Source organism: Tachyglossus aculeatus, chromosome 5 (assembly GCF_015852505.1).
Source record: "Tachyglossus aculeatus isolate mTacAcu1 chromosome 5, mTacAcu1.pri, whole genome shotgun sequence".
Taxonomy (NCBI): domain Eukaryota; kingdom Metazoa; phylum Chordata; class Mammalia; order Monotremata; family Tachyglossidae; genus Tachyglossus; species Tachyglossus aculeatus.
The window spans coordinates 71,374,366-71,386,807 of NC_052070.1; the positions used below are offsets into that span (position 1 = coordinate 71,374,366).

At 43.8% G+C, this 12,442-nt stretch overlaps 1 protein-coding gene across 1 annotated transcript in view; it reads left to right on the forward strand.

Annotated features, from left to right (window-relative positions):
• NR2E3 (nuclear receptor subfamily 2 group E member 3) overlaps positions 1–12,442 on the forward strand; it is a 79,082-nt gene that overhangs the window by 28,201 nt on the left and 38,439 nt on the right. Inside the window, exons 2-3 of the mRNA XM_038747327.1 lie at positions 6,185–6,353; positions 7,747–7,755. Coding sequence (XP_038603255.1) covers positions 6,185–6,353; positions 7,747–7,755 — 178 coding nt within the window. The remainder of the gene's footprint in view (positions 1–6,184; positions 6,354–7,746; positions 7,756–12,442) is intronic.

Consider the following 12,442-nt stretch of genomic DNA (forward strand, 5'->3'; position numbering starts at 1 on the left):
GGTTGCAGCCTCCTCTCTCTCCCTGGTCCTTTGTGATTTATTTCAATGTCTCTCTCCCTCTGAAGACTGTAAGCACTTTGTGGGTAGAGGGAGCACATCTACCAACTCTGTTTAATTGTACTCTCCTAAGTACTTAGTACAGTGCTCTGCACACTATAAGGGCTCAATCAATCAATCATATTTATTAAGCATTATTCTGTGTGCTGAACACTGTACTAAGCTATCATTGATTGATTGACAGATAGTCCACCTTCTGAGCCAGCAGCTGAGCAGAGCCAAGCCTGGACTGGAGTGTGAAGGACCCCCAAGAGAGTAGAGGAGATGGGCAGGAGCAGGACCCCTGGGAGAGTGGAGGGACAGGATGGAAGTAGGTAAGGGGGACATGTATTGGGTGCAGAAAGCAATGCGGCCAAAGAATTAGGGGCTGAGAGTCAGGAGTCCTGGTTCTGATCCCAGCTATGAGGCCTTCGATAAGTCATTTATCTTCTCTGTGCCCTACTTTCCTCCTTTCTAAAACAGAAGAAAAATAATGCCTTCCCAACTTCTTAGACTTTAAACTCCACATGGGATACAGGCCCCAGCAATTACCACAATATTTGGCATATGTCTTGTCTTGTGCCGTCAAGTCATCTCCAACCCATAGGGATGCCACAGACACATCTCTCCCAGAATGTCCCGCCTCCATCTGCAATTGTTCTGGTAGTGTAGCCATAGAGTTTTCTTGGTAAAAATACAGAAGTGGTTTACCATTGCCTCCTTCTGCGCAATAAGCTTGAGTCTCTACCCTCTCCTTTCTCCCATGCTGCTGCTGCCCAGCCCAGGTGAGTTTTGACTTGTAGCAGATTGCCTTCTGCTTGCTAGTCCTGCCCAAGCTAGGAATGGAAATGCCTCTGCTTGACTCTCCCTCTCATAGTCGAGACTGGTAGAGTACTGGAAACTCTCCAGGTGCAACCCTGAGAGGGGAGTAAAGACTTATGGATACCCTTATAATAATTCTTGGATTGGTCAAAGATATGAGGTAGGATAGGAATGGAAGGAGAAGGAGTTAATCTTGGTGTCTTATGCCTTCTGGTGTATTATCAGCCATTCTGAACTGAAGAGAGAGAGCAAGAAATGCTAGCTTAGCATAGCTCTCCAACGACTTGAGTTTCCCAGTGACACCAAGAGGAAAGGATATGGATTGCTCTGAAACTGCGGATGTTCTAAATGATCTCAGAGGGACTAAGACCCATCAAAGGGATTGGGGAAGAAGAAGCTGACAGCGGCTAGCTCGTCAGCCTTAACCCGGCATCGTAATTCTGCTGAGGGCAGGAGGACGGCTGCGGCCACAGATGGTGGCTGTCAGGATTTGAGATTCAAGGGGTCAGGTGGCGGGGGAGCTAATTGGTAATTCGGGGGGATGGCTAGCCCTCTCTTTAGGCTAAAGCTGATAAGGGCCCTGGGTGGACTTTACAACATAGCTCTTGAAAAAACAACAACATGGAGTTTGCCTAGCTATTCATTCATTCAATCGTATACATTGAGTGCTAACTGTGTTTAGAGCACTGTACTAAGCGCTTGAGAGAGTACAATACAACAATATGTGGCTCACCTAGAAGGAAGTGGTGAGTGTCTTAGTAACAGAGGCCAACATCACACCTTCACAAAAGATGAGTTTCCTAGAGGATTGTGTTGGCGGTTTCTACCCCTGAACTGTGTTCACTATCCTGTATGAAAGAGCATGAAATGAAGCTTTTGGCATTCAAAATCCATTACTAGTGAACAGAACTTGGCAGAGCAGAGCTCAAGAGGGACCAGTGATTTGAGAAAGAAACAGAGAGGCTGGAATTTGATGGCAGTAGTCAAGACGGAGGGAAGCCGGGTGCTTAACATAAAGATACAGGATTTAAAAATGTCCAGACTGGGGTCAGACCAGATGAAAACTGAACTGTCTGGTGTAAAACTGGATGAGAGGCCACTGTAAGAGTGTGTGTGTGTGTGTGTGTGTGTGTGTGTGTGTGTGTGTGTGTGTGTTTTGTGACCTTGGGCAAGTCACTTGACTTCTGCGCCTCAGTTACCTCATCTGCAAAATGTGGATTAAGATTGTGAGCCCTATGTGGACAAGGAATGTGTCCTATCTGATTATTTTATATCTACCCCAGTGCTTAGTACAGTGCTTAGCATATAGTGAGTGCTTAACAAATATCATAAAAAAGAGACCAATGGGCAGAAGATGCCAGAAAGTGGAAGCTAACTTTATAACTTGATGTGGTTCCTGTGGCATAAAATACTAATATTAATATTACTACTAATAATGGTGTTTGTAAGTGCTTACTGTATGACAAGCACTGTATAAGTTCCCACAAGGGGCTATCATTGGGTCGCCTAAAAATTGGGCCAGGAGTCCCTCATTTCTCCTCAGTGAACCCAGCCATAATAATGATTAATAATAACAATAACAATAATAAATGTGGTATTTGTTCAATCCATCACCAAGTCCCGTCGGTCCCACCTTCACATCGCTAAAATCCGCCTTTTTCTCTCTATCCAAACTGCTACCATAATAATACAGTCACTCATCTTATCCCTCCTGGATTACTGCATCAGCCTCCTTGCTGACCCCCCAGCCTCCTGCCTCTCCCCATTCCAGTCCAAACTTTACTTTGCTGCCTGGATCATTTTGCTACAAAATGTTCAGGACATGTCACCCCACTCCTCAAAAATCTCCAGTGGTTGCCCATCCATCTCTGCATCAAACAAAAACTCCTCACCATTGGCTTTAAATCACTCCATCACCTTGCCTCCTCCGACCTCACCTTGCTTCTTTCCTTCTACAACCCAGCCCGCACACTTTGCTCCTTTAATGCTAACCTTCTGTCTGTGCCTCGATCTCACCTAACTCACCACTTGACCCCTGGCCCACCTCCTGCCTCTGGCCTGGAACACCCTGCCTCCCCAAATCTGATAGACAATTACCCTCCCCACCTTCAAAGCCTTATCGAAGGCACATCTCCTCCAGGAAGACTTCCCCAACTAAGCGCCTTGCCTTCCTTTTCTCCCACTCCTTTATGCATCATCCTGACTTGCTCTCTTTGTTCATCCCCCCAGCTCTTAGCCCCACAGCACTTATGTATATATCTGTAATTTATGTATTTATATTAATGTCTGTCCCCCTCACTCTTGACTGTAAGCTCATTGTTGGCAGGGAATGTGTCTGTTGTAGTGTTGTACTCCCCCAAGTGCTGAGTACAGTGCTCTGCACATAGTAAGCACTCAATAAATATGACTGAATGAATGAATGAATATGCCAGGCACTATACTAAGCACTAGGATGGATGTACATACCTGTAGTAGACTTTTAGACTGTGAGCCCCTTTTAGACTGTGAGCCCACTGTTGGGTAGGGACTGTCTCTATATGTTGCCAACTTGTACTTCCCAAGCGCTTAGTACAGTGCTCTGCACACAGTAAGCGCTCAATAAATACGATTGATTGATTGATTGATTGTAGTTTATTTATACATATGAACGTCCATCTCCCCCTCTAGACTGTAAGCTTGTTGTGGCAGGGAATATGTCCATTTATTGTTGTATTGTTACAACACAAGCGCACACAGTAAGCACTCGCTAAATAAGATTGACTGGCTAGTTAATTTATTCTAACCTTCATTTCCCCTCAGCCTCCACACCTCTCAAAGCCTCTGTCTCTCATTTATTTCTAACAGTGATATTTTCTAAATGCAGCTTCAGCCACTTCTGCTGGACACAGTCCAGGTTGTATGGTTTCAGTTGTCACTTTTCAACTCAGTTACCTCAACTGTAAAATGGGGATTGAGACTGTGAGCCCCACGTGGTTCAGGGACTGTGTCCAACCCAATTTGCTTGTATCCACCCCAGCGCTTAGTACAGTGCCTGACACTTAGTAAGCATTTAACAAATACCATAATTATTATCTGGGCTTTGCGAACTATTCTTCTGGCTCACCTCATTGTTCCTGGGTTTGTAAGGCTTTTAAGACATTCAGTCAGCTCTAATCAGCTCTCCCCCTCCTACCTACCTCATCAATCATCATCATCATCATCATCAATGGTATTTATTGAGTGATCACCGTGTGTTGGTAGACACATTCCCTGCCCACAGTGAGTTTGCAGTTGGTCTCCTACGACAACCCAACTCCGCTTCTCTAATGCTACCCTACTCTCTGCACCTCCATCTCATCTATCCCACCACAGATCCCTTGCCCACATCTTCCCCTGGGCTTGGAACTCCCTCCCGTTTCACATTTGACAGTCCACCACTCTCCCTGTCTTCAAAACCCTTCTAAAATCACATTTCCTCCAGGAGGCCTTCCCTGATTAAGCCCTCATTTTCCCATCCACCCTCCCCTCTCCATCGACTATTCACTTACCTGTGTAACCAAGCACTTTGATACCCCAACCCCACAAAACTTATGTGTATATTCTTATACACTACTCCTTCTCCTATCTGCAATTTATTTTAATGTCTGTCTCCCTCTGTGGAGTTTAAATTCCTTGTATGCAGGAACCATGTCTACCATCTCTGTTGTGCTGTACTTTCCCAAGTGCTTAATATAGTGCTCTGCACACAGTAAGCACTCAATAAATTCATTCATTCATTCATTCATATTTATTGAGCACTCACTGTGTGCACAGCATTGTACTAAGCGCTTGGGAAGTACAAGTCAGCAACATATAGAGACGGTCCCTACCCAACGATGGGCTCACATTCTAGAAGGGGGAGACAGACAACAAAATAAAACATGTGGACAGGTGTCAAGTCATCACAATAAATAGAAATAAAGCTAGATGCACATCCTTAACAAAATAAATAGAATATTAAATATGTACAAGTAAAATAAATACAGTAATAAATCTGTATAAACATATATACAGGTACTGTGGGGAGGGTAAGGAGGTAGGGCTGGGGGATGGGGGGAGGAGAAGAAAGAGGGGGCTCAGTCTGGGAAGGCCTCCTGGAGGAGGTGAGCTCTCAGTAGGGCTTTGAAGGGGGAAGAGAGCTAGCTTGGCAGATGTGCAGAGGGAGGGCATTCCAGGCTGGGGGATAACGTGGGCCGGGGGTCGACGGTGGGACAGGTGAGAACGAGGCACGGTGAGGAGAACAAGGTACAGTGAGGAGAACGAGGTACAGTGAGGGGAACGAGGTACTGATTGATTGAGTAAAGGAGGGTACTCCTACATATTGTACTTTATTTCCATTTTCCCCCTCCCAGCCCCACAGTACTTATGTACATATCTGTAGTTTATTGATTTATACATCTGAATGTCCATCTCCCCTCTTGTCTGTAAGCTCGTTGTGGGCAGGGAGTATGTCTATTTATTGTTGTATTGTACTCTCAAAGCGCTTAGTACAGTACTGTGCACACAGTAAGCACTCACTAACTATGACTGACTAGTTAATTTATTCTAATCTTCATTTCCCCTCAGCCTCCATACTGCTCAAAGCCTCTCTCTCATTTATTTCTAACAATGATATTGTCTAAATCCTGTTTCAGCCACTTCTGCATGGGCACAGTTCAGGTTCTATGGTTTCAATTTATAAGGATTCTTAACCTTGGATCCCTCCCGTGTTCCCCGACTGTAACAATGAGAGACTAAATATTTCCAGAAATGCACAGCCTACATAGTGCAGCCCTGCCACCAAAAACATGGAGTTGGCCAGATAAAGTTGGCCGAGGTTTTGCCATTCTACCTCTTGAATTGTGAATTCTAGCAAGGTTGCAAAGCAGGTTATTCTTATGAGAAGAAATGCAAATTCAGTGACAGACTCTAGCATTGCTGAATGGTTGTTGATTCGTTCCATGTTATTTGAGTGCCAGTGTTAATAAAGTGTTGGACGGATTGAAAATGAAAGTCTTGGGCCCTTTTACAAACTATAGACAATGAAACTCAAAGCCAAACATTGAGGATCGCACCTGCTTTTCTGATAGTCTCTTTTGCGTGCCATTTTTGCCAACACCTGTTTCTGGGTGAATCCTAAAGTGCTTTATGAAAAATCAGGCATTCCCTGGTCTGTTCTGGAAGCAGTCAGTGAGACCTAAGTTATTTCAGATGCTATGTGTTCCAGGGACTGCGGTACTATGAGGAATCCGGATCACGTATCCCAACAGGCTGTACTTCCCTGGCTCTCGGCGTCAGCAGTCATCCCGCGTTATATCCGACTATCCAGTTTTCAGTACTCTTCCAGTTCTGATACAGCACTGAACATTTTTATGTTGGTTTTTCGGTGCCAAACCTCCATCTGTGGCGTCGCCAGCAGTGCCAGTTTTCACCCAGACGTGGGAGGGATGTTGAAGGGTCTGGAGCAATTGGAAGAGTCCATGTTTCCCAGAGAAACAGTCTGGAGTCGGGCACACTTATGCCAAATGGGGCAGACTTCCACAAAATAGTGGCCTTACGATGTCAGCATGTCACATGGTGTTCTGGTGTAGCAAGTATGACACCAAGTGCTTCTTGTGGTCCAGTTTATTGGAGTGCTGTCCCCAACCATCTTAAAGACCAGAACCCAAGGATGGTGGAGTTTGTCCTGATGAAACTTTGTTTAGCAATATGAGAAGCATGAGAAGCAGTGTGGCATAGAGTAAAGAAGCAAGGGCCTGAGAATTAGAAAATATGGGTTCTAATCCCTGCTCTGTCACTTGTCTGCTGTGTGACCTTGGGCAAGTCATTTAATTTCTCTGTGCCTCAGTTACCTCATCTGTAAAATGGGCATTAAGACTGTGAGCCCCATGTGGGACAGGGACTGTGTGCAAATTGATATGCTTGTATCTACCCCAGTGCTTAGAATAGTGCCCGCACATAGGAAACACTTAACCAATACTATTAAAAAAATGATCAGGGTCTTAAACTTAGACTGTGAGCCCACTGTTGGATAGGGACTGTCTCTATATGTTGCCAACTTGTACTTCCCAAGCGCTTAGTACAGTGCTCTGCACACAGTAAGCGCTCAATAAATACGATTGATTGATTGATCTAATTTAAACTGCAGTTGCCTCAGAGCCTTTGTATAAAGCCTATTCATGAAGCAAGTGGTATCACATTCCCACACTCTTTCTCGATGCTAGCACAGACAAGCAAATTAGACCCGTTTCAGAAGAAATTAAATGTAAGCATTTTCATGAAAAGGGAAGATTTTACTCCTAATACTCATTTCTCATTTTCATCACCTCCATCCCTGGTGGGAAGAGTTGTTGGAAAGTTTCTGAGGGGCTGATAAATTAAGATTTAAATCCACTTAGAAATCTATTTTAGCAGGGTTCACTTGGGCATGTTTGAAGACAATGAGGAACCATTTGAGAGCGAAAGGAAATAGTAATAAGGGAGGGGAGCAAGTGTGTTTACATGGTGAAAAGGATGGGGTCAGTCAGAGGTGGAGGTGATAGATTTAATGAGCAGATGAGGGACCTACTCTTTTTTTTTTGAAGCGCTCACTATGTGCCAGGCACTGAATTAACTTCTGGGGTAGATACAAGGTTGGACACAGTCCCTGTCCCATAAGGGGTTCCCAGTCTTAATCCCCATTTTACAAAGAGGTAACTGAGGCACAGATAAATTAAGTGACTTGTCCAAGGTCATGCAGCAGACGAGTGGCGGAAAATAGGATTAGAACCCAAGTCCTCTGACTTTTCACTAAGCCAACCACTCCTGAACCAATCATGTTAAAAAATGTATTTCTTTTAAAAAATAAGTTCCCCCCACCCTCTGTCCTCAGGATCTTTTTCTGGGTTACAGGCTTTTAAGGTGAGGTTTCTTTCAAAACAAAGTTGGAGGGAAGAGGTAACTGAGGAGGTAACTCATTTACAAATGAGGTAACTGAGGCACAGGTAAGTTAAGTGACTTTTCCAAGATCATGCTGTAAACAAGTGGCAGAGGCAGAATTTGAACCCGGGTCCTCTGACTCCGAGGCCCTTGCTCTTTCCACTAGGCCACAATGCTCTTGAGAGACAGTTGGGAAGGAGGAAAGAGAAGATGGAGTAAGAGAGTGGTGAGGAGTTGAGAGAGTTTGGGAAGTTCCTGTCTTATGGTGTCTATTTTACCAGCAAATTAATGAGTGTGATCATTAGAAGCTGTGGAAAAAGGTAAGGAGGGTACAGAGGGCTTGAGGAGAGAGTGACACCTTGATTTTTACAGTTTATTCACCCCACCCTCAACCCCACATCACTTACGTACATGCCTGTAATTTATTTATTTATATTAATGTCTGTCTTCCCCTCTAGATGGTAAGCTTGTTGTGGTCAGGAAATGTGCCTACCAACTCTGTTGTATTGTACACTCCCAAACGCTTAGTACAGTGTTCTGACTGATTGACGTAAAGGTTTGGAAGATTTGCTATGTGTTGTGAACATGAGAGTCAACAAGAGAGGACTAAACGAGTTGCCAAGCAGGAAAGAACTGAATTATAGTAGGACTGATTGGATTCAAAGTGGCAGAAGTCAGCTCAATGTCTGGATTTCTTTCAGCTTCAGCGGCAGGGAAGCAAAGGAACTAGGCTGTCGTGGAAATTAAGGTCTGCAGGACATGGGGATGAGGGAGTTGAGTTGGTTAGAAAGGGCAGAGTTGAAAGCATATGGACTTCAGCACCAAAGAATGGGAGAGTTAGTAGGGAGTCTGGGAAGGATGTGGTTGCCTGAGAAAGGTGAAGTGGATCCGGAGTCTGAAGGTGAGGACTGAGTTTAGGGGAGTTGTAAGGGTGGTAGCAGGAAAAATTATCATCAGATAATGGTAAATGGGAATTGGCGAGGTTAGATGAGATTATTAGAGAAGATGATGAGACCCAGCATATGTTACACCTGACCTTCCAGTTTTCAGTCCTCTTCCGGCTCCGATAGTGCTGAACGTTTTAATGTTGGTTTTTCATTTTCAGTGCTAAACCCCCATCTTCAGCAGCTCCTGCCTCCAAGTCCCATGGCTGTGTCACATTTCGCCTGGACCTGGGCAGGATGGCAATGTTTCTGGAGCAATCGGGGGACTCAGGGTTTCCCAGAGAAATGCTCTGGATTCAGGCATGTTTATGCCGAATTGGGAAGACTTCCACAAAATGGTAGGCACAAGTTGTGTCCATGCCGATGTGGGTGAAGTAAGAGGTCGGCAGATTTGGCCGAGGTCAGAGGGATCATCAAGGTGAAAATTGAAATCCCAAGGATCGATCTATCCATCAATGGTATTTATTGAGCACTTACTATGTGCCAAGTATTGTACCAAGTGCTTGGGAGAGTACAATACCAAAAGAATTAGTAGACATGTTCCCTGCCCATAATGAGCTTAAAGTCTAGAGGAATCAGAATAGAAGGGAATGAAAGTGGGCAGGAGAGAAACATACCAAGTCAGTAAGCAATGCAGAGGTCAGATCAGGATGGTGCTTCTCAAGTTGTTGGGCAGGGGGTGAGAAAGGTTTTTCTTTTACTCTGGTTCAACCAACTGCTTCTAAGCATTCAATCTGGCAGCACTAAGATTTCTTCAGAGCGTTAGTTATGGTGGTGAGGTTCAACCCACCTGAAGCCTGGAAAAAAAACCGTTTTACAAATTATTGCCCAGATTATCGATTCCAGGCTTGTACTGCTCAGTCCTCAGGCACCCTCAGTTCTGTCATTTGCTTCAATGGCATTTTTAAGTTGGAATGACTATTCCTATAACAAATTACTTCATCTTGTGCTCTTTTCCTTAAAACTCTATTGTCACAGAACCAACTAAGAACAGTAACTGGGATATGGCTGCATTTTAGCCATGTCGGCAGTTGGAGAATAAGGACAAAACCACCATTAATCATCTTTTCCTCCTTGAGGTGTAAACAGCAGTTGGGCTTTCCCAAATAACCTGGTTTACCAGACAATAAAGCCCTCCAGCTGACATTTCAAATCCCAAATACTGCTTCTCTGTCAGAGCAAAGCTTTAGCAGTGGCTTATGTAACCAGCATTGATACCTGCGGAGCAGGGGGTTGAGCAGCTGGGGAAGTTACAGTGTCAGCACTCAGAGGAATCAGCAGCCAAGTTTTTAAAGCCTAACCCCTTCTGATCCTCTGTGTGAGGTGGACAGACCCCATCTTCTCCTCTGCTCTGACACCTTAGGCTCTTCTGCAGGTGATGTGAGTCACCCTCACATCACACTCCTCCCCCCCTTCAGCCCCCGAGGATCATCTGTGAAGATGAGCTTTGGAGATTTGCTCACGTAAATGTCATATTTATGGTCTCTTTGACAGAGGAGGAGAGACTGCAGCTCTGAGCAGCTTCCTGTTTTTCAGGGGATCATCTTTATAGATTCCACCCCGTCCTCAGGTTTGAGCTTGTCGCGTCAAACCTTTCTGCTTAAGACCGTCATTAGGACACAAATTCATGATTCCCTTATTATTATTATTATTATTATTATTATTATTATGATCAAGTGCCATCGAGTTGTTTGTGATTCATAGCGACTCTGTGGATATATTTTCTCCAGAACGTCGTGTCTTCTGCCATAATCCGTAACCTTACTAATGGTTCTTCCATTATCATTGTTATGGTCTCTATCCATCTAGCCTCTTCCACGTTTTCTCTGGACTTTTCGTAGTGTCTTCTCCAGAGAATTAGTCCTCCTGATTATGTGTCCAAAATACGCTAATCTAAGACGAGTGATTTGGCCTTCCAAAGACCACTTTGGCTTAATTTGCTCCAAAATCCATTTGTTTTGTGTTTTGGGCAGTTCATGGTATTCACAAAATCCTTCTTCAACACCACATTTCAAAATAATCGATGCTCTTTCTATCCTGTTTCTTCCGTATCCAGCTTTCGGATCCATACATTGTCACTGGAAGCACCAAAGAATTGACAATTTGTATTTTTGTGGCAATTGTTACATCAGCACGTTTCATGACTTTTTCCAGTCTCTTCATAGCAAGTCTTCCTAACATTAATATTTGTCATATTTCTTAATTACTAGTTCCTTTATTATTATTATTTATTATTGATTGTCAAGTATTTAAATCTTCTCTCCATCCACTACAAATGACTCCCTTATAGGTCTAAAAATGATAATTTTTACCAGCTTAGTTTGCTAGCCTGTGTTTGGTGTACTGCAGGAGGGTGGATATCAAGCACTTATTTATTTATGCCCATCCTCGGCATTTACATGTATAATAATAATAATAATCATTGTGGTATTTGCTAAGCACTTACTACGTGCCAGGCACTATACTAAGTGCTGGGGTGGATACAAGCAAATAGGAGGCTAGTCAGGGAAGTGACAACGGCTATTCAATTGTAGAGTTATTTATTCTGCTCTATTATTTATTCCTGACATATTATCTGGTCTTCTTCCTGCTCCCACTGTATTTTTTAAAAAGTCAGTCTCCCTCATTAGATGGTAAGCTTCTTGGGACCCAGACTGAGTCTTCTGCATCTGCTGTACCCTTCCAAGCACTTAGTCCAAGCTTGTTAGTCCAATGGAAGAAGCGCTGCTTTGGGAATTAGACCTGGATTTTAGTTACATCTCCATTTGTTGAGGTTGCACCATTGCTGGGGAGAGTTTCTGACCAAAGAGCCACCTAGGCATCTCATGAGTTGGACAGGCCTTGTAGGAAACCTGAAGAATAGCAGGCTAATCAATCGATCGATGGTATTTATTGAGTGCTTATTATGTGCAGAGCACTGTACTAAGTCTTTGGGAGAGTACAGTAGAACGAAGCAGGGAGACACATTCCCTGCCCAAAAGGAGTTTACAATCTAGAGGGGAAAACAAACATAGCGATACTACTACTAATAATAACAATAACAAAAATAATAATAATATTTGTTAAGCCCTCACTATGTGCCATAGATAGAAGATAATAAGGCTCCACATGGGACAGGGACTGTGTCCAACTTGATTTGCTTGTATCCATCCCAGTGCTTAGTGCAGTGCCTGGCACATAGTAAACGTTTAACAAATACCATCATTACTTTTTTTTACATTGCTCTGCACATAGTGAGCCCTCAATAAATATGATTGGCTGACTGACTAACTGACGGACTGCCCCCTTGCTCAGACCCTTCCTCCTGCTTGGGACTCCCCTCCTCCTTCAAATCTGCCAGATAATAGCTCTTTCCATCTTCAAAGCACTTTCAAACCTTGCCTTCTCCAGAAAATCTTTCCCAATTAAGTTCCACCTTCCCAGGTTGGGTCCATCCAAGAGGCACTTAGGTATATTCCCAATTTATATTACTTCATATTTATTTATTTCTCCTTCCACACTTCTGCTATTTGTGAATGATTTGTTCATGTATTCATTTATTCAATCATATTTATTGAGCACTTACTGTGTGCAGAGCACTGTACTAAGCGCTTGGGAAGTACAAGTCAGCAAGATATAGAGACGGTCTCTACCCCACAACAGTCTCACAGTCTAGAAGAGCCGTTATCCGGCAGATTTGTTGTCCACCAGTCTTTCCTGGTAGAACATCAGCTCCATACATCTCT